General features: G+C 37.9%; 1 protein-coding gene across 1 annotated transcript; it reads right to left on the minus strand.

The window, feature by feature from the left end:
* Nucleotides 1-632: 632 nt before the first annotated feature.
* On the minus strand, nucleotides 633-7018 carry LOC147421156 (uncharacterized). The gene is made up of 6 exons (XM_086504614.1): nucleotides 6689-7018; nucleotides 3675-3833; nucleotides 3272-3383; nucleotides 3016-3185; nucleotides 2802-2892; nucleotides 633-643 (listed from the first exon to the last, which is right to left on the minus strand). Exons 1-6 carry the CDS (start codon nucleotides 7016-7018, stop codon nucleotides 633-635), a joined length of 873 nt encoding a protein of 290 aa, XP_086360740.1.
* Nucleotides 7019-22099: the final 15081 nt, after the last annotated feature.

Genomic DNA, 22099 nt, shown 5'->3' on the forward strand with positions numbered 1-22099 from the left:
AATTATTATACTACTTTTCTAACCTTGTCATAATTATCATGGACTCTTTATTATGTAAGCTAACTGTGATAAATAGAATGTAATCATTTAACATGATTTACTATTTTCCCCTTGAAATTTCAACCAGAATTAGTATATTTTGACTTAGATAAATATCTATACTAAGTTTCTAACCTTCACATAATTATCACGGTCTTTTCATCATGTAATCTAGCTTTGATAAATAGCATGTAATCATATAGCATGATTTACTAATTTCCCTTTTTAGTTTTTATCTAAAATTAGTATAATTTGACTTAGATAAATATCTATACTACTTTTCTAACCTTTGACATAATTATCACGGCCTCTTTATCCTATAATCTAGCTTTGATAAATATCATGTAATCATAGCACATGATTTACTAATTTTTTCCTTTAATTTACACTCAATAATAGTGATTTTTTAGTAGGATAATTATCTAAAATAATTATTTGTGGCTAAGATAATTATCACAGATTTCTTAAGATGTAATTAACCTTTAATAGTTATCTTGAAGATTTTTTATTTTTTCCCTTTTTATTTGTCCTAAAAACAGTGTAATTCTGTTGAGATAATCAAGTAAACTAGTTATCTAAGGTTAACATGATTATCATGAGTTTCCTAAGATATAATTAACCTCTGATAATTATCTTAAAGCATTCTGAATCAATTTGCTACTTTTCTCCTTTTAATTTGTCCTAAAAATAGTGTAATTTTCCTAACATAATTAGGTAAACTAATTATCTGAGGTTAATATAATTATCACGGGTTTCATAAGATATAATTAACCTCTGATAATTATCTTAAAGCATTTTGAATCAATTTGCTATTTTTTCTCTTTTAATTTATCTTACAAAATGGTATAATTCTGCTAAGATAATTAGGTAAACTAATTATCTGAAGTTAACATAACTATTATAGGTTTTCTAAGATGTAATTAACCTTTCATAATCATCCTAAAGCATTTTGAATCAATTTTCTATTTTCCCCTTTTCATTTGTCCTAAAAACAATGTAATTCTTCTAAGATAATTAGGTAAACTAATTATCTAATGTTAACATAATTATCATGAGTTTTCTAAGATGTAATTAACCTTTAATAATTATCTTAAAGTATTTTGAATCAATTTGCTATTTTTCTCCTTTTAATTTGTCCTAAAAGCAGTTTAATTTTGCTAAGATAATTAGGTAAACTAATTATATGAGGTTACCATAGTTATGACAGGTTCCCTAAGATGTAATTAACCTTTGATAAATAACTCAAAGTACTTTGAATCAATTTGATTATTTTTCTCTCAAAAATAGTGTAATTATATTTAATTAATTATGAAAATTATCCAAAAAATTATAAGATAATTTTCCTAGCTTAATGACAGTCTAACACAGTTCTGATAATTATTTCAAATTAATCTAAACTTAATTAGTATAATTTCCATTAATTTATGGTTAAATGGATAATTTTAGTCCTAATATGATATAATAATTAATTTTCTTAATATCCCTAAGCTTAATCATAATAATTAGAAGAGAATATTTAATTAAGAGAGGATTTTTAAGTATACATAGGATTAATCTTTAATTTATTAAGAAAATAGGTTAATGTAGCTTTGCTAATTAAGAAGGATTAGGCTAATTACCATTTAATTAACCAACTAGAGCTTGATCTCTAGTGATTTCTGTGTAGCGGTCTCTCTAGATGAGAGAGAGTGTGCAAAGGCTCCGAGTCTGTCTGAAATTGTGAAGCAAGGGTCATATTTATAGGTTTCTAGGTACTCACACGCCGAAAAATGGCAATAACTTGCATCCCAAGCAGCCCTACAGGTCAAAAAACGCCTACAGCTAAATCTAGTATGGGAGAGTTCATCATTACCCCACAAGCCCCCCAGATACATAAAATCGATTTTTACTAATTTCTCTGATTTTTAATGATGAAAATTGGAAATATCAGTAATTTCTAGAACCTTAGGATAAGAAAGTCTTTATTGATAATAGTTACTGAAACCATCCAATTTTACTTAACTAATTAAATTCCTAGTGTAATCTTTCAGAGCCCGTAACTTTTCCAGATTTTATCAGAATTTTGTTCTAAAAATTTCTAGCGCGGGGTTTGTTGTGCTTAAGATTCCAAAAATACCAATATTTGCCACGGTCGGGCAGTTCTACATTGCTTTTTCAATAATCATATCCGTTTGATTAAGCTTTATACAATCTTTAAGGTTCCAGAAACTGGAAACCTTACATCAGAGGAGACAAAGCAAGGCGGTGGGTCCCAGATGGTTGACCCTTGCTTTGTCTTAGGAGGATTTAAAAAATGAAAACTCCTAGGTGGGCCTTTGTGGCCATCACCTCGAGAGAGGTGATACTTTACAATTGGGATTTTTACAAGATTTGGTTTGAAACTGGGAAAAAATGATGACAACCTATAGATTTCACTGAAGAGGGTGTCGTGGATGCAATGCCGGTGAACGGCAGGCCTAGCTGGTGCGTTGATGTAGCGTGTTCGCCAATTTTCGGGGCCGACCGAGGCATGCCTTCGGCGTCTTTCCTTGTTTCGGTGTCGGCGGGGCGCAACTTGTCCGTCTTTCTTCTCTTTGGCGTTGATGTCGATTATTTGTTTTTTAATTTTTGGTGGGTGCGTATGGCATGCGCGTGTATGTGTGGATATGTGAGTGCGCATATGCACGTGGGTGGGTGTATGTAATTGTGTGTGCAAGAGTGTGCGTGTGTGGGAACAAGAGAGGGGAGTAATATATATATATATATATTGAAAAGGTTTTTACGTTGCAAGGAAACAGAGAGTGAGAACAAGATTGAGAGAGAGAGAGAGAGAGAGAGAGAGAGAGAGAGAGAGAGAGAGAGGGAGGGCGGATGCTGGAAGAGAGAGGGGGGTGAAGAGTGTGTGTGAGTGGGAATGAGTGTGTGTGTGTGTGTGTGTGTGTCTGTGTGTGTGTGTGTGTGTGTTTTCGACTGCGGAGCCTTCTGGCTTGCTCATACAGAGAGCGCGACAGAGAGCGAGAGAGCGCGAGAGAGTTTAGTGATGGTAGGGGTGAGTGGGTGAGGGATGGGTGAAGTGGGTGTGTGTGTGTGTGTGTGTGTTTTATGAGAGAGAGAGAGAGAGAGAGAGAGAGAGAGAGAGAGAGAGAGAGAGAGAATTATGCTATGCGCTTGCATGCATGAACGAGAGGAGCACGAGAGAGAAGAGAGAGAGTGTGTGTGTGTGGTCTCGGGCTGCTTGCATGGCGGGTTAAACGAGGGGGGAAGATGAGGAGGGTCAACGGGAGCGATAGAGAGAGAGAGAGAGAGAGAGAGAGAGAGAGAGAGAGAGAGAGAGAGAGAGAGAGAGAGAGAGAGAGAGGCATGCACTGCGCTCCAAGAGGGGCTGGCTGTTCGGCAGGGAATGAGAGAGGGGGCGAAAGTCAAGGGGGTGAGGAGAGGTAGTGGACCAGGGAAGGGGAATAAGGGTAGTGTTGAGGGGGAATGAGTGGGTCAGTGAGGGAATGAGGGGTGTATGTCCGAGTGCTACCAGAGAGAGAAAGAGGTGATATGATGTGCCACGGGGTCGCTCACACAGAGAGCGAGAGGGAGACCTAGAACGAGGGAGGGAGAGAGAGAGCTTGGAAGAGCGATGGCCCCCGCTAGTGGAAAAAAAAAACAAGGGAATATGGGAGGGGAGAGTGAGGTCGAGAGGGTGTGGACGAGAGGAGAGAGAGAGGGTGATATGGCGGCCCGCTAGGCAGGGGTATGGACAAGCAAGGAGGGGCGAGAGAGAGAGAGAGAGAGAGAGAGAGAGAGAGAGAGAGAGAGAGAGAGTGCTAATATGAATAATGAAAGAGAGAGAGGGATAATTTGAAAAAGTGTGGCGGCCCACATTGAAAAATTAATAGAACAGTGGCAGCTTGTTTTATGCGCCCATTTGGCCAGGCGATACAGAAGCAGGGTAAGTGAGAGACAGAGAGTTGGTGGAGCCGAGCAGGACAGAGAGAGAGAGACCTCTGTCCTCTAGTGATAATGGAGAGAGGTGTGGCCAAATTGGTGGCGTCCCCCTGTGGCCAAGCATAGAAAGGGGTGGTGAATGTTAAAAAAACAACTTTTTATCGTTTTTTTTTTGGTAATGTGCTCCTCCCTGATTTGGGTTGGTTCTTGCGGCCGCGGTCTCGAAAACCAGCCGTCAGTACGTTTAGTGAAGGTTAAACCGTTAACAGTTTCTTGTTCTAAAAAGGTGGGATCAATCATTATACAAGAAGGATAGATATCCCAACACTTGTTGGGCAAAGTTAGGGTTATTGATACTTAATATGTCATCCATAAATCTAAAGGTGTGATTACATTGTATAAGTAGAGATAGCCCTTTTGCTTGGGAAGTTTGGCTAATAATCCATTTATATTCAAAATATAGTAAATAAAGGTTACACATAACTGGAGAAAAGACAATCCCATAGGAATGCCACAAATTTGACGAAAGCAGTTATTACCAATTAAGATATAACAGTGGTTCAGAACCCACTGAATGATTTTTTGAAACTAAATACGATTCATATGCAGAGGAGAAGACTTGCTCACTTTTTTAATCCATCTAGCTGACTTAACAAAGGAGAAGCCAGAGAGCCCTTCCTTGGCTTTATTAGAGAAGGCCAATTCTATGAGATAATTCAATACATTCATGAGACCATATTCACCTACGAGAGGGACATTTTCATAGCATTGGGTAATATCAGCTGTATATACTGAAGATGGAAGATTCAAGAGGACTTCATCGGAGTTACCAACCAACCAAAAGGGTTGGCTGTCCATTCCTGAGAAGCGCCTTACATCTTCTCTTTTACTAGCACATATGTTTTTAAGCTCTTCACATACCAAATTCAGCCCTTTAGTAACATGTTTCCTAATACCGGAAAAAAAGCAATTGCAAGCATCTAAGATCTATCAAAATTTACTCTTATGACTTTTAAAAGTTGGAAACAGGATGGGGTGTTTGGTAATTTCAAACTGAAATCCTAATTTGGTCATACTTTTTCATGTTCTTTGTATAATAATATCCAATTCTCCTTCAATGTAATAGAACTCATCACCTTTAAGTCGGTTTTCAGCTGCTTCAAAAGCAATTTTTTTGCAGATGATAGATGCCATATTAGAAGCTTTATCTAAACCCAAAATGAACCATTTCGATCTAAGCTTGCGAAAGGCCAAGGAAATATCAGTGGTGGTTAGCCATGCAGACTCAGTAGTAACCAATCATGTGGGAGTTGTGAAGCCAGCAAGGCAAAGATAGACTCTAAAGTTATGTTCAATTCACGTCGAATTGACAACTCCAATTGGAGTTTACTGAGCAAGTCGGCCAAACATTCAGTAATTTCTTTCAAAGAAATATGAGGATTAAGTGGGTGAGGGGGTATGTGATTGAGGCCTTTTAAAAGGAGGATCTTACAGAGATATTATCTATAATAGAGAGATCCATGGTACATACGTGCATTCCAAGAATGCCAAATTCCTTCGTAAATCCATCCCATAAATGATAATCACATGACAAGGGTTTTTCCTACCTAAAACACTCATTAGAGTATACCAAATGTAGTATAGATTCAGTAAATCTCCATCCTATCCTAACCTAGTTTAGTAAATCCAAATTACCAAAGGTAGTAATAAAGCATTTGCTAAATATAAAATGAGGTGAAAAGAATTCCAAAAAAAATTTGGCGAAGACACAATGAACAAAAATCCCTTGCATACTTTCCTCTTAGTGAGATACAAGATCCATTCTGCCAACCCCATTACATAGTACCTGCATTTATAAATCCAACAAATGTTTGACAGGATATCCTCTCCCTCTCCCTCTAATCATGCGTCTTGCTTTGCCTCTCCCTCCATAAGACTCGGCAGACGAGGAGGCCGGAGTTAAAAAGGATTTGTAAGAAGAAGTGGGGGAGATCAGAGAATTGGGTCTTTTAAGAGTAGGGGAATCATCAGTATCAATATTAGGTTTTAGCAGGCCCAGGAGAGTTTTAATGCCAAGATAGTTACCATAAGTAGTCAGAAGTAGTGCGGGTTTTTCTGCAGCTAGCTCTTTGAGAAGAGAGAGCATAAGGGAGCGAAATTGAATGAAAGCCATCTGAGCTAACACAAGTTATTTGGTCTAGCCTCCTAGCTAAGAGCAAAAAAGGGAGAGGTAGTGATTTGAAGGAGTATTGGGAAACATGAGAGCCAAGTTGTTGAGGGCATACCACATAGCATGATCAAACCAGATAATGCTTGATTCACAAGAGGCCTTAGGGTCAAGAAATCAACAAGTGCATTTGACATATAGCTTGTAAATGTTTCAAATAAACTCAGTGTAGTATTCAAAGTTACTTTTAGAGAATTCCATCAATCCCTTTGTATGCACATACAAACCAATGTTGAAGCCACATTTCTTTGAATCAAGAAACCACATAGTGAAAGGGGCTTTAATAAGGTCACCTTTATCAAGAGACTGGACACCTCTTAATACTTTGAGTCATGCTTCTTATATTGAAGATGATGACAGATTGGCTTTAAAAATCGAGGTTTCAATAGAGATAGGAGCTAGAAAGCCTTTGTTGGGAAGGTCCCACAGGTGATGGTCCACACCAAGGGATTCAATTTCAACTTGTTTGGAAGGCAAGAAGGGAAAAAACCAAGAAACTTTAGGTACCATTTCCATAAGAGAGGTCTCACTGAGGGAGCACATCTCTTTCTGAAAGGCCTTGACCGCATCTATGGCCTGGGGGTCCCTGCAAAACAAACTATTGGATATTGTTTGTACCGGTATGGATGGAGATGAAACAAACCCAGGGGTAAGACCACATAATTTGTGTAAATAACTGGTTAGTCCAGCCCCTTCAGAAGAGAACTTGGCTAACTCTCCTTTGTGAGAAAGTGTCAGGGCGGAAATGTTTTCAATGAATTCAGATAACTTTTCCACGTCTTCCTTAGAGTTGTTGACAAGTTGGGCAAGGATATGGACACATTTATCAAACGACATGGTTTCAACCAAAGAGTTTTCTAGATCATTTGACGCCCCTACTATCAGTTTAGATGTCATAGGGTCATGAATGCATCTAAGTACCTGAAGCAAGGCTTTAGAAAGAGGCTCCATAGGAAGCTATAACCCTTGATATAGTGCTAAGTTCTGCAAAGTCCATAAAAGGTTATTTAGAAAAATATATATACCACCAAAGTAAGAATTGGTAGCCTCTTCAGCCTTCAACTAACCATGAGAACCTATAAGGGTCATGTGAAGAGAGCCCCATCCCTCAAGGATCAGTCCAAGGTAAAAATATCTAGGACAGACATCGAGGGATTGAAATATAGTAACTAGGTCTTTGAATAGTATCTATACTATTATTGGTGTTAGTTGTGTGAGTGTTCCAATAACAATATAATATATACACCAAAGAATCCTTTAAAATTACAAAACACACTAGAAACTATGTCAGTGAAAAGGTGGTATAATTTCCATTCATAGTACAGAACACTCTTTATACACAAGTGCTAAAATCAAGGGCCAGAAAATATAATAGCCCACCATTTTCAAGCTAAAGAACTTTGAAAACCATAGTTCATAAGGTAACCCTCACTTGCACCCATGGAAACAACACAACTTTTAGTTAGCATTGGTAATGTATGCAGGTGATGCATGGGTATCCCACATGTTATAGATGTCCCCCATCTTAATTGCTTTCAAAGATAAATAGTAAGAAAGGTAAAGTTAATCATCTATTCAGATATGGTTTTCATTTACAAGGGGGAAACTATATGTAGCCCCTTGTGCTTGACAAGCTCTCATGAGATAAGGCCCATAACAGTCATACATCAACTTAGTATAGTTAAAAGCATGCATGAATTATATATTTCTATATTGTTATATTGGTATTAGTGTATTGGTATTGCTATACTGCAAACCTAATATATGTATACAGGTATACTGGTACTGGTCTCAATTTTTTAGTAGTAGTACTGGTATTGGTAGTAATGGTACTGATACTATAGGTACTAGTGTACTGATACTGGTATGCTGCAATATCGATATGTGTACTAGTATACTGGTATTGGTCTCACATTTTTAGTGCTAGTACTGATACTGGTAGATGGTACTGGTAGTACTGGTACTGATAGTACTGGTCTAGTTCTAGATTAGAAGAAAAAGCCAACCATTCCTAAGATTCAGAAGAAGAAGTACTGGTACTGGTCATATTGGCACTGCTAATACTAGTACTCATACTAGGTCAGAAGATATAGCCAACCATTCCTAAGGGTCAAAAGTATTGGTACTAGTAGTACTGGTATTGGTAGTACAGGTACTAGTGTACTGGTATTGTTATTGATAGCCGGTTTTTGGCTTTTCATAATTTCCATAGGAAGCTACCTCACCCTATCAAATCACTCAAACATTTTGGTTATCCCTACCATTTCACTGTACATAGGCGTGTGTGAGTTAGGAACTTTCTCCATATTTTCTTAAAAACCCTCAGCTAGCTAGTCACTGGGCTAGTTGAGCCAAATAAATAAATCAATCAAAAAAATAAAATATATTATGGCCCATTTGTGTGTAAATATTTCATTGTATATAGGGCCTAAATAAAAGGATTTTTCATAATTATTTTGGTATTTATTTAAATATTTCTACCTATGGTGTGTTATTTATGCTATGTACATTGACTCACCATTACCATATTTTTTCTTACCATTTTGCATACTCTTTATTCCATATAAAAATAATTTCATGCAAGCTTCTCTTATTTTTGGTGTAACTCCATCCCAACAAAAATCCAAAAAAACTAGTTCTTCACTATTGTGATTTTTTCCTTCCTACATCTATTCTCTATTACTCTCATAAATTAGACCACCAAAAATATTCATCTTTTTATGGTAGACTTATAATGAGAGAGATTTATTTTGACCCCTTTATATTTTTTCCACCTATATTATTTATATTTGACATGTATATATTTTTTTTAGACCCCTCAATATTTGATTTTCTTAGTTGTACTATTCACTTATATCATGATCTCAACAATATCTTCAATTATAGACCTACCAAATAAGGTCAAGGGTATGTGGCATGCATGCATGCACTATGGGGGGCTCACTCTTGGAGGTATTCAAAAGAATCATCCAAAGAAGGACCTCACAAGGACTTTGTGCCGTGGAATAAACAGTTGGTTTTGCTGAATTTTTAAAGATCACATGCTCCCCAAATTTGAAAAGGTGATACAAACAAAAGTTGTAGCTCGTGGGCTGAACTTTTACCTCAATTTTTTTCATATTTTTTTGAGCTACGAGCTGTGAGCTATGATTTTATTGGTAGATCCCAATTTGCCCATACTATGCAGCCACACTCCCTCTTCCACTTTATCATTTTCCTCTTTCACACACTTCTCCACTCATCATCCCCACCTCTCTCACCACTCCTCTCTGCACCCTACTCACCTTCTTCTCAACCTTGAAGAATAAGAGAAACCATGGTGAACTCATGTCTCCTACACACACTTCCATTCCAAAATTGACCACCTAGTTTCATTTTTCCTCATCCATATTACCCATATCTATCAAAAAACCACAAAATTCAGTCTCTTCTCTTGAAAGACAGCATCATGGTGATTGACTACTCAAGTTCACTTACCTTGTCTCCCAAGGAAGTTCAAGAGTGGAGAAAAAACTTACCGTCAAAGCTAGTGGACCGTCAACAAGCGTCAAAATTGACCCTACTCAAGACACTTGGAGCATCAACATTGTAAGAAATCCATATTTTCTTACCTATTAAGAGTTTTTTCTTCCAAGGAAGGTCAAGAGTGGAGAAAAATCGTACCGTCAAAGCTAGTGGACCGTCAACAAGTGTCAAAATTGACCCTACTCAAGACACTTGGAGCATCAACATTGTAAGAAATCCATATTTTCTTACCTATTAAGAGTTTTTTCATCCTTATTTGTATCCTATATGGATACTTCCATTGTAAATATCCAATTCCATTTGTAAATTAATAAAAATCCTAACTCTACTAATTTACTAACACTAACCTACTATGAAAAGTCCTATCACCTCCACTTCTCTCCTCTCCCTCTTCTTCATCTATCCCCACCAACTTCTTGAATAATTCCAAGCAAAAGAAATTAGATAAGTGCTGAAAATCTAACCCAACCATGGTTAGAGGAGTAACCCTAGCCCTCAAAATTGCTATAAAAGGAGAGTGTAGCTAGCATAAAAGGAGGGGAGCCATAAGCAAGAGCACTATGCTATAGCTTGAGAAGCCAAGCTCAACCTCTCTAGAAGGAGCTCTTGAGTGGAACCTCATTGTCTTATGCATATGCATGTGTTGTATTAGGGGTGATTAGCAGGGGAACTCTATGCCATTGTAAGAGAGAGTGATCATTCAATTGAGAGTAGGGAATCTATCATTTCTCCTACTAGTGTAAGCCCAACATTTGTTGAATCAAGGAGGGTGGATCTGGACTAAACTTGGATACTTTGTCTCTCTTCCAACGTGAAGTAATGGACAACAATGATGTGTAAGTGTCTTGGTGTTTTTTTTTAAGTTCTTGATAGCTTGTCTCTGGGTGTTGTCATCAATTTAGCCATAAATCCCACATACTGTAAGCTGCAACAGGGTGGAGAGGACTCCCCTGGCCTTAAGACAGTGATTGGGGTGGCTTTTCTTGTGATGTGTTGTGGTGTTATTTACTCAAGCTATGTTGAACAAATACTAATCTCACTTTGATTGGTCATGACAGATTTGTAAGAAGGTATTAATGCAACAAGCACCCCCTCCCTTTTCTCTCTCTTTCTTACATATATAATTGTGTTTGCTTGATCATACCAACACATTTCAAAGCAGCCCGAGCACTCTCTCTCTCTCTCTCTCTCTCTCTCTCTCTCTCTCTCTCTCTCTCTCTCTCTCTCTCTCTCTCTCTCTCTCTCTCTCTCTCTCTCTCTCTCTCGCTCTCTCGCTACGCGTCCTAGTTCGCATCCAAAACTAGGTGGTGCCCCAAATTTGTGTAGTGTTAGGTTGCGGGTTTGTGTGTATGTTTGTTGTTTTTTCCAACCCCAACCCAATTGAGCAGCACGAGAGCCTAGAAGGGTGCTTAGAGGCCACTCTTCTTGTTGCCCGCCCCGGACCGCCTCATTATGTTGCAATACTAGTATTGGTGTACTGGTATACTGTTATTGGTCTCAATTTTTCAGTGCTAGTATTGGTACTAGTAGTACTAGTACTCGTAGTATTGGTACTGGTTTAGAAGAAATATCCAACCATTCCTAAGGGTCAGAAGAAGTATTGGTATTGGTCATACTGGTATTGGTCATACTGGTACTGGTACTGGGTCAGAAGAAATAGTCAACTATTCCTAAGGGTCAGAAGAAGTACAAATAATGGTAGTATTGGTATGGGTAGTACAGATACTAGTGTATTGGTACTGCTATGCTGCAATACTGGTATTTTTGTATTGGTATACTGGTATATAGGTACTGGTCTCAATTTTTTAGTGCTAGTACTGGTACTCGTGTACCGGTAAATTGGTAGCATTGGTACTTGTAGTACTAGGTAAGAGGAGGTGGCCAACCATTCCTAAGGGTCAGCAAAAGTAGCCAACCATAACTATAGCAGTCATACATCGACTTAGTATATTCAAGAACATGCATGAGTTCTATACTTCTATATTGCTATACTAGTATCAGTGTGCTTGTGTTCCTTTGCTACAATACTGGTATTAGTATACTGATATATTGGTGCTGGTTTCATATTTTCAATGATAGTTAGTACCAGTACTGGTAGTACTGATACTGGTATACTAGTATTGATACACCAAAAAATCATTTCAAATTAAAAAAAGCACTAGAAACTATCAATGAAAAAGGTGGTATAATTCCATTCATAGTACAAAACAGTCTTTATACACAAGTATTCAAATCAAGAGCTTGAAGATATAAAAGTCCGCCATCTTCAAGCCAAGGAACAACAAAAACCATAGTTGAGAAGGTAACCTCACCTAAGGGTTAGAAGAAATATCAACCTATTCCCATAACATCAACTTAGTATAGTTAAGAGCATGCATGAGTTCTACTACCATATCAAAGGTGAATCACAACACAACCAAGCAACTCGGACAGTAGTCCATATTGGAGACAAAGTCACCTGAGATTGAGTCAGAGCAGCTAGTTCCACTATAGCTTGCTTGTCTTTGCCTTTTGCCATAGATCCAACAACACACACCCCCTTGCGAGTTAAATCCTCACAATCTTAAGGTACAGACAACCTTTCACTAGTACATACACACACCACAAACGCACACATGTACCAATGCTAAGTGAGCATGGAAGCTCACCTTCTATAAGCTATGTTGTCAGTAGCCACATTCTACTCATAGCAGTAAGGTGGGTTCATCTATAAGAGGGTAAGGCAGGTCCGTCGTGGTCAAGAGGGTGAAGAACCAATAGCATCGCCTCGTAGAGAGAGAGAGAGAGAGAGAGAGAGAGAGAGAGAGAGAGAGAGAGAGAGAGAGAGAGCAATGGAAGGAAATTTCTTGAAGTTGGGACAAAAAAAAGAAAAAAAATTGGAGTCTGATGTGGAATTTTTGGGGGCTTAGAAGGCCAAGGCATGGAAAGCCTGGGCCTACCATTGGCATCACAAGGGAGCAAAGCCCTTGGAGCTCCTTTTGGGCCCGGTTATTGCAGATTTCTTTGGCAGCATTGTGGCGTTACCCACGTGAGGTAGACGGTGGTCTTGCCTTGCATCACGGCCGCTCGAGCAGTGGTGCTGTCTCTACTGGCCGTCGACGGCATCGTGATAAGATTGCTGACATGGTAACCAGTCAAGGGGCCCATTCCACGTGCCAATGTTTTTTGAGAGGAGCATTTGGGAGCACGGACGGCGGCGTCGGTGCCCCACTTAAGAGGTTTCTCATGTGCAAGCTTGGGCCTCAAACAAAGCTGGATCTAGAGATGGGGTGGCTTCACATGCACATAGAGAGAGAGAGAGAGAATGATCCCAAAAAGTGGTTCACTTGTAGTTGAATAGGAAAGCTCATCGAGGTGTCCTACACATGCAAAGGATACTAAATGGGGTAAGACGTGTATACAATGCAAAAAGTTTGCTAAATGGAGTCCAAGTGGACTGCACAAGCCCGCTTAAAACAAAATATTTTCTTTCTTTGGGTTTTTAGCCTCCCCTATAAGAGGGAGTTCTCACAAATGTAAGGGGATTTTTCCACTTTCGCCTTTGTGGAGGAATATTTTTTGCCATTTGGGGAGATTGGCCATTGTTTTGATGGAGGGATATGGTAATTGAAGGTTGTTGAGTCATGAGGTGGATGCAAAGCTGGGAGGGCTACCAATCTGTGTATTGAGCTCACCGAGGCGTGTACCGGTTTGGAGCATCTTTGTAAATGGTTGATTTGAGAAGAGAGTCCATCAATTGCCGTGTGTTGGTGTCAATTCCCCTTCCCCCTTGTCTTCTCTACTTGTGTGCATGTGTTTCTGGGCGTGTGTTGGCATGTGTGCCCCCCTTAGGTTTGTTGTGCAAAGAGGGAAAGAGAGAGGTTGTGTGCGTGTGAAAGATTGCGGATTGAACTTTACAGATTGACTGGTCTTGTTTGGTGTATCGCATTAAGTGTGTGCATATGGTTGAGTGCAAATGATGGTTTGCCTATGATTTGTGTGAGTTTTGAGGGTGAAACCTAGTAGATTGGGGTTTTGTGTATATCATGGGCTATAGAGAGGCATGTTGGTTGTGTTCCATGTGTGTTCCCCTTTCCTCCTCTCCATCTTCTGGTGCCCTATCTTGAGTAATAAGTTTAAAAGGTTAATGCAACTAAAGGTTGCGATTGTTTTTTGGTGTAAAGTTGTTTAATTAAAGTTTACGTGTTGATTATGCAGGTTGGTCCCACTTTCTTACACCTTTTGTTTCTTTATTTTCTTCTTTATAAACACATATACATGGCAAAAAATGATATCTATGAGGACTTTTAGTCCTTCTTAGCATGTTTAACACCTTGCTAGAGGGGAATAAACGAGTTCCATCACCCATCCCGAGACAAGGGCATATACTCTAAGTTCCATCACCCATCTCGAGACAAGGGCTTATGCTCTAAGTTTCATTATACAAAAATGATTAAATGTATTATACGCGTTTAATGGCCGTATAATATGTTTAGCCCAAAAATAGGATCGTATAATATGGTGACACGTCATTGAAATTGGCCTCCCGTATTATTTCTCTGCATTTTGATCGAAGAAAAATAAAATCGAAGTTTTCTTCGATCAAAGAAAACTTTGATCGAAGGATTCTTAGTATATAAAGCGCCACCGCGTGCTCTCCCAGCACCATTTGACACAAACAAATATTATTTTATTTTGAAAGAGTGATCCTCTCTCTCTTTCCATTAGAAATTTGAAAAAAATAAAATAATTAAAAAATGAAGATTTAGGTTATCATAAATTTTATATTTAAATTTTGTTTATTATAATTTGTAGTAGAATTTATTTTTTGTTTTTAAATTTTAATTAATATTTTTTGAATAATTCTAAAATTTAGAACTTTGCTCTTTTTGTGTTCGAGTTTTCTCACACTTAAAGAGGAGAAGATTAGGATTTTATGCCATCTATCAATTTGTTGGAGTATATACTCACACTTGAAGATAGACACATATCATAAATAGATATTATTTGCCTTTCTGCTAGAGTAAATGCGTTTACTCGCACTGGCGATAATCGTTTCTTTTACGTTTATTTTGAATGTTATTACAAAAAGACAAAGCTAATACTTTTAATGTAAAAATTATAGGCTTAGAACTTGAGAGACTAGAAACTTTACTTGAGTATGCACCTTCACGGGATATAAACTAATGTTTATGGTTTTATTTACGTAAATTTAGACTTTAGGATTATACAATGATTGTACGTCTTATTTGATATTATTTGAGAATATAATGTATAATACCGTATAATATGTATAATTTTCATTATACGACCATATAAATGCAACCCAGCATATGCTCATCACACGGCCCATTCCCTTCACGCTCCACGTCCTTGGAGTGATACGAGTCATTAACTGCCACCTAACATTCAAGTGAGTCCTTGTGGTGGCCACAATGCTCTAGCGACAATGGGGGAGAATAATGTGGAGGAGGCAACATCAATGGTTCTGCCTCCCCTTGCCATCGTCATCTTTATCCCACTATTTCTTGCTGCTTTCTTAACTTCACCGTTCACTCTAACTTTTGTTCAGTAGTCATACACTCCTTGTCTCACACAATAAGACACCCCTCACTTCGCATTGTATGATACCTTGCTTGTCACTCCTTGCATCATAGCACAAGATATCCCTAGATTCACACCGTAAGAGACCCCTGTGGTTATCCCTTGCTTTCATCATAATCAATAGCAAGGGTAGTTTTACACCATAGACTAGTCCACCGGATAGATACACTTGGATGAGAAAAGAAAACAAGTCATTTTGATCATGCACCAGCTTTGTGACAAGTTTACCACCATCACATCAGGAAGAACTGGAAGGAGATTGATGATGAGCTAAAGGATTGTGCCATTGAACTCCTTCACCATCAATTCCTCATGCCCAACATGAAGGACCGTTTTCGATGCACTTGAGGATGCACGAGTATTGTAAGCACAAGTGCTTTGATGCTCAAGAAGCACTCGCGAATGGATGGGGTAAGCCTTCTTGGCTCAAGAAAGAAAATCAAGAAGGAATATCGTGATTTCCTTGACTAGTGGAGCTAGCAAAGAGAGGCCGCCAGGGCACAATTGGCAGAAGTTCACATCACCTTGGTAGCGGCAGTTGGGAAATTTGAGGAGGATTTTGTTAAAAAATTTTCTTTTTTTAATACTTAATTGTTTGTCAATTGCAATTGTTTATTCTAATCTTTTTGTTGTGTCTATTGCTCCTAACAGTGGACCATCACTAGAAGGGAGCCACCTTGCTTGAGTGTAATTATGGTGCAAAGAAAGGTCTCCATTCAATGATCCAAAAGTTGAAATTTCAATCCAAATTGATAAGCTATACAAACTTTGAACACTACTAACATTGATGTTACTTTGTGTTTTTAATTCATTTTTGTTTTCTAAACCTTTTTTTTCTCTCTGCAAATCACCTTTCAAGATGTACCTACAACAAGAGGAGCTATCATCACTAGTGTAGTGCACAAGGGTGCTTTCATATATTTTTTGTATATCTATGCATATATGTACTTATTGCGGATGAAATGCACATACCATTTTTTAATCACCGTTTGAGATGTACCTACAAAACAGGAGGAGCTATCATTGCTAAAGTAGTGTACGAGGGTGCTTTCATATATTTTTTGTATATCATGCATATATGTACTTATTGGGGATGAGATGCACATTCCATTTTGTAATTGAACATTCAACTTTATTTCAATATGCCATTATACTTTGCCATTGGCACGCTCGAATGTATTATACAGCATGAACGCAATGAAATACTATTTTTGTCCAAAATAATTCTTTGTCTCTACGTTTTGAAGTTATGTGGATGTTTTTTATGGAAAATTTCTGAGTTAAAGCCTCACTCCAAAAAAATTCACCTACAAGCATTGATACATGCATTACTTTGTATGGATATGTGGTGTTGATATGCACATCAATATCATAGTCGAGTAATAGAGGCTATGACAAAGATGCACATGTTGAGTCTAGTACAGACAAACATATCGATGGTTTTGTATCAACATTTTATAGAGGTTTATCCTCAAGTGGATTGCCCCACCCCCTGCATCACGTATTTCCACCTCGATCAAAAACTCGGCACTGTTCTCTTTCATCCCTCTGTAACCGCATCCCATAGTGCTGCACCCCAACACATAGATCATCATGCATATAGTCCACCCATAGCCTATGTCCATCACTCCAAACATCCAAGCATCTTCAAATAGAGCACAATCATGGCTCATCACCCTGCTCAACAAACACACTTGACATACCTAGCGTGTCATTCACATTGAACATACCTGATTCTCCCACCCAACCATATAAACTGGGGCTCTCCATGCAAGAAACTTGCTCCAAAAAAACTTGTGGTTGATACAAACACTCCTCTACATCAGCCTCTGCCGGTATTACCACTAATAGCACCTCTTTTGGAGGGGCTAACCCTCCAATCTCCTGTATCCTAGCCAATGCTCTATCAAAAAGTGCCTACATCTCTTCATCCATAGCAACCACAGCATCATCAAATCCCTAATCATACTCGTCCTCAGTGCACGCCTCATCCAAAGAACCTGTATCCATGACATCATCTGCAAAGTCCATAGCCAACAGCAGCTGCTCCTCCCTTTGGTCAACATCGAGTACATCATGAGAATAAAAAAATGCCCAGCCCCCTTGTTTTTCACTTCATCATTACCCTTTTGTTGACTTTGTAGGCCCATCTGTCTATCCATAGACTAGACTTCATCCTTCTCCAGAAAACTTTGAATCAATTGTACCGCCACAACACTTTCCATCACTACCTTCATGATGAGCATTGTCATCAACATGGTGCAGTGTTCCACATAGCACCTTTGATTGTATATCTTCCTTTGATTGTATATCTTCCTTCACCATATTTGACACTTCAACCTACTCTTCTTTAATAGTGCCTACCACCACATTATCAAACACATAGCAAGGTAGATTTATCCTTATTAGCATCAAATCATCAGACTCTTTCTCCTCATCATAGGATGTGGACTCATCCGCTCTATCCCGCTCGCTTATCTCCCAAAAACTCAAGCTTGTATCTTCATCATCATCAGCATCACATGCCGACACTATATTTGCATCCTCATCCAATTGTTGCTCCACCAAAGCTTGACCATCATCTCGGCTTTGCACACTTCCTTCATCCACTTCCAAGCTCTTGGCATCCGCAACTTAATTGCACTCTATTGCCTCTTCATGCACTGGCTTCAAAAAATCAGGCTTTACCTCTTCAAGTTGCTCTTGGAACTTGACATTGGCTAACTCTTTAGAACACTGGTTCTCTTTGACAAAGGGCTTATCCTTGTTGACAAGCTCATGCACCACTAGCATAGACACTTCACAAACTTGAAAACTCCAAGGAACATAATCAATCACTGGTCTTACCTCAACATGCTTTGCACTTTGTCCAAACAGCACCACTTTCAGTTGAACCATAGAACACTCTGCTGCTGCCGCAACATGCATATAATCTGCAGGCTTTAACAAGCTCAACTCCAGCTTCCTCTTACTCATCAATTTGGCCAAGTACACCATGTCATCATATTTATCTAAACCAAACTCAAGCTTTTCTTTGATATTTGGATGCAAGCACTGAAGAAACTTCGACAACTTTAGGTATTGATTGCCATGAACCCCCATAGAAACCTCTAACTGTCTACAACAAGCTTCAAGATGCTCAAAGAAAACTTCGAAATCTTGAATTACATCTTGATGTACCACCTTCAGCTTTGCACCAGCTTCTAATGGAGAAAATACCCTTCAAAACCTCTTTAGAAACTAACTTTGTAGCGCCTGCCATGGACCTCAATCCGCACTCTTCAAACCATCAAACCATACCTTTGCACATTCGTGTATCAGCCAAAGGAGCAGCATCTATAGCTTTTCCTCATCACTCTGTACCGGTAACAACAACATCCATAACTCAAAATTCGCTACCCAATCTTCAGGCTCTTCAACACCTATAAATATGGGGTCAAAACTTGGCCCCACCATCTTTTCTATGTTCAAACTCGACCAGCGAACATATCTCGACGATTTGCCAACCGCTTGTCAGCATCAAAGACCACCATCAATCTTCAACCAGAGCATCGGTGAGCTCCTCCTTAAAAGTTGTGAATAATGAGAAATATATGCTTTTATTACAATTAAACATGTCTAGAGAGTTGCACTAGGAGAAAACACGCAAGAATGCGACGTATTGGCACTTTGCATAGCCACCCTCTCATCTTGGCACAACTGAGTGTAAATCCCTATATAGATGAAGATCTCTCCTCTTAAAGAGATATCCTTATGATCATCCAATATGTCCTTTATGGTTTCCTTTATGTGGTCTAAAATAGGGAGATTAAAGCCCTCATAAAATCATGCACTTTGCAGGGCTACCTCAATGACATACCACCACTTCGGCTCAAAGTCTTGGGATAGAAAGATTATATGAAAAGAGAAATGAGCTTCCATGAGATAATGTGTGTAAAATTCTCACAATTAGCTACAATAAGCTACAACGACATACTTGCTTAGAATGCTCGGTAGGATGAATGTGTCTCAATAACATTAAATGAAAAGCTTAAACTTGAAACACAAAGAAAATCTAAAATGCTCTCGCCGAACTAAACGGTAATATTAACCAAAAACAGAAACCCTTATATTGCATTAAAGCAACTAGGTTTGTTTGCAAATACATTTTGGATTAGATAGAATGTTTGGGAATACATTTGAAATCACCTAGAGGGCTAACTTACAAACAACTCTAAACTAATCATAAAAGAAACCTTAAAATTAACATTAAAAGTCGTTCTAAACTACTCACACTCAAAATTACCTAAAACTAATAATAAATTAATGCTGCCAAAGGAAGTTTAAACTTAACCTGAACTAGCCTTGAAAGTAATCCTATAAACAACCCTAAACTATCCCTATGAGAAACCCTAAAAACTAATCATAAAGTAATTTCAAATCAAAACTCTATAGTAAACCTAATTAAATAAAAATATTTCGAATAACAATAATTTAAGTTTAAAATTAAATTTAAACAACACACCATGAACATAAAAAATATAAGCATAACAATCAAATTTATTGCTAATTCACAAAACCATAAACCCTTTTTCTTTGCAATAAAACTCACAATGGTGAGTATATTATATTAGCATAACCAAAAAGATTACAAATTCAAGCCATGCTCGTATCAAGCCATGGCAACTCCTGGATACAATAGATGCATTGGTAATACATCAGTTGTTGAGAGGGAGCCACCCCAGGATAATCAAAAGGACAACCCAAGCTAAGACTGGCTGAACAAGTAGCAACCCTCCACATGAGCAAGAACCAATACAGTCAACCATTCAAGTCAGTCATTGCGGTACCAATTGCCCAATTCTACTCTTTAGAGTTCTTCCGTTTCCTAGTGGCAGCAATCGCTACCCTGCTTTCTTGTACAATCTTTATGTACCTAGCCATTGCTAGGTCATTCTCAAAGACCCAATAGTTCTTGGTCTTCCATACGTGTTTAAAGTAGCAAAATCCAACAATTTGCATATAAATAAGCAGCACTTGGATTTCAACACCTTCCCTCCTAGCAAAAGATTGTTCTTGAATAATCCTATCTGAATCCATTTGCAATCTTCCCTGTCAGTCGTCAGGCACTACATGAATAGGTGAGGGAGGTCCTCACTAGTCATTCTGCATTGCAAGCATCTATCTGGACCAATATCTCTGGCTAGAATATTCACAACAGTTGGCAAGGCTTTACATAGTACCTTCCATTAAAAAAACATTCATCCAATGCGGCATTGTGGGCACCATATGTTCTTTGTCATTGACAGCCCACTTCATTCTGATCAATGCCTACCCCATTGTTTGTTCAAAGGAGAAAATCTACTTTTTGAGGCCATTAGGGTGTGGTAAATGTCCTTGGTTTACAGTTTAAGGAAGTGTCTGTTCTTGGGCCATTGCCATGCTTTCCACTCGAACTCAAGAGGTTGAGAGAGTAGATATTTGATGCTTTGTTGATCTACTTTAATGACAAACTAGAACCCATATGTGCATGTACAACAACTTAGTTCCTTGTCATAAGTGTTGTACTTCTATTCAAATGGTTTAAAATTTCAACTTTCAAAAGAGATTGGGTTGCATAAGTGCACCACCTATGTACTTTTCATTAGTGTCCATTACAATGACAAAAAAGAAAAATCAAACAGTGTCAAAACACATGCTTTGGTCAATGACTCTCAAGGCTTAAAAAGATCAATTATGCAAGTTATTCCAAACATGAGGTGTGGTTTTCTTCAAAACAATGTGAGATAATGCACTTTGTATAACAAATTCTTGACAAATTTTTCATAATAACTACACAAGCCAAGAAATGATTTCAACTCTTGTAGGTTTATAGAAATTGGCCATGATATGATAGCCTCAATTTTCTTAGGATCTACATAAATACCATCCTTAGAGACTTTATGTTTGCGATACTCAATGTTAGAGTAAAATAAACAGCTCTTCTTAAGAATCAAGTACAATTCATTCTTTTGCAAAAAATTAAAACATATGTGTAAGACGCTCTTTGTATTCATCCATATATTTTCTAAAAGCAAGTATATCATAAAAGAATATAATTACAACATGTTGATGATCAATGAAAATACGATTCATTATACATGTGAAAGTAGCAGGTGTATTACTTAACTCGAATGACATAGCAAGAAATTCAGAGTGTCATGTGTGAGTTTTAAATGCAATTTTGAAAATGTCTTCCTATACCATTTTTACTTGGTGATATCACTATTTGGGATGAATTTTTCTATAGAAAGTAGCTTCTTTCTATTTATCTAACACCATCTATTTGAGAAATAGGGAATCTATTTTTACTTATGATCTTATTCAAGGCTCTATAACCTATACACATACTGAAAGCTCAACTCTTCTTTTTTATAAGAAGAATATGTGATCCATATGGTGAACTATTAATCTTGACAAGTCCCCTACATAACAATTCTTGAACTTAGATTTGTATCTATTTGTGTGCAAGTAGATTTACTTGATATGGTGCACAACATGATGATTCACTTCCATTAATGATTTATATGGCCTTTTAATGTGGGGGGTGGTAAACCAGGTGACAATGCATTCATAAAACAATCTTGAAATTGTGTGAGAAATGGCTTGCATAATTCAACTTATGTAGATCATTGACAAGAACTAAGTATGTCTTTTCATTACCCTTTTGGCTCGAGTATGGGATAAAAGTGAAAATTTTTCTGATGCAATGGTTGCTTCCAAGTGAATTAATTAATTGTTATATGTAAATGAGAGAAAATGTGCAAAATAATCAACATTAGAATTAAACTC

Source organism: Adiantum capillus-veneris, chromosome 28 (genome assembly GCF_014529385.1).
Source record: "Adiantum capillus-veneris isolate H3 chromosome 28, ASM1452938v2, whole genome shotgun sequence".
Lineage (NCBI taxonomy): Eukaryota > Viridiplantae > Streptophyta > Polypodiopsida > Polypodiales > Pteridaceae > Adiantum > Adiantum capillus-veneris.

What these genes read in the sequence shown, in the direction of transcription:
- LOC147421156 (XM_086504614.1), bottom strand. Translation starts at nt 7,018, where the DNA reads ATGTCGTTTGATAAATGTGTCCATATCCTTGCCCAACTTGTCAACAAC. An exon ending in CCTCCTCATCTTCCCCCCTC is followed by an intron (nt 3,186 to 3,271) that starts GTTTAACCCGCC and finishes CATGCATGCAAG; the next exon opens with CGCATAGCATAATTCTCTCT. An exon ending in CGCTCTCTGTCGCGCTCTCT is followed by an intron (nt 2,893 to 3,015) that starts GTATGAGCAAGC and finishes TCTCTCTTCCAG; the next exon opens with CATCCGCCCTCCCTCTCTCT.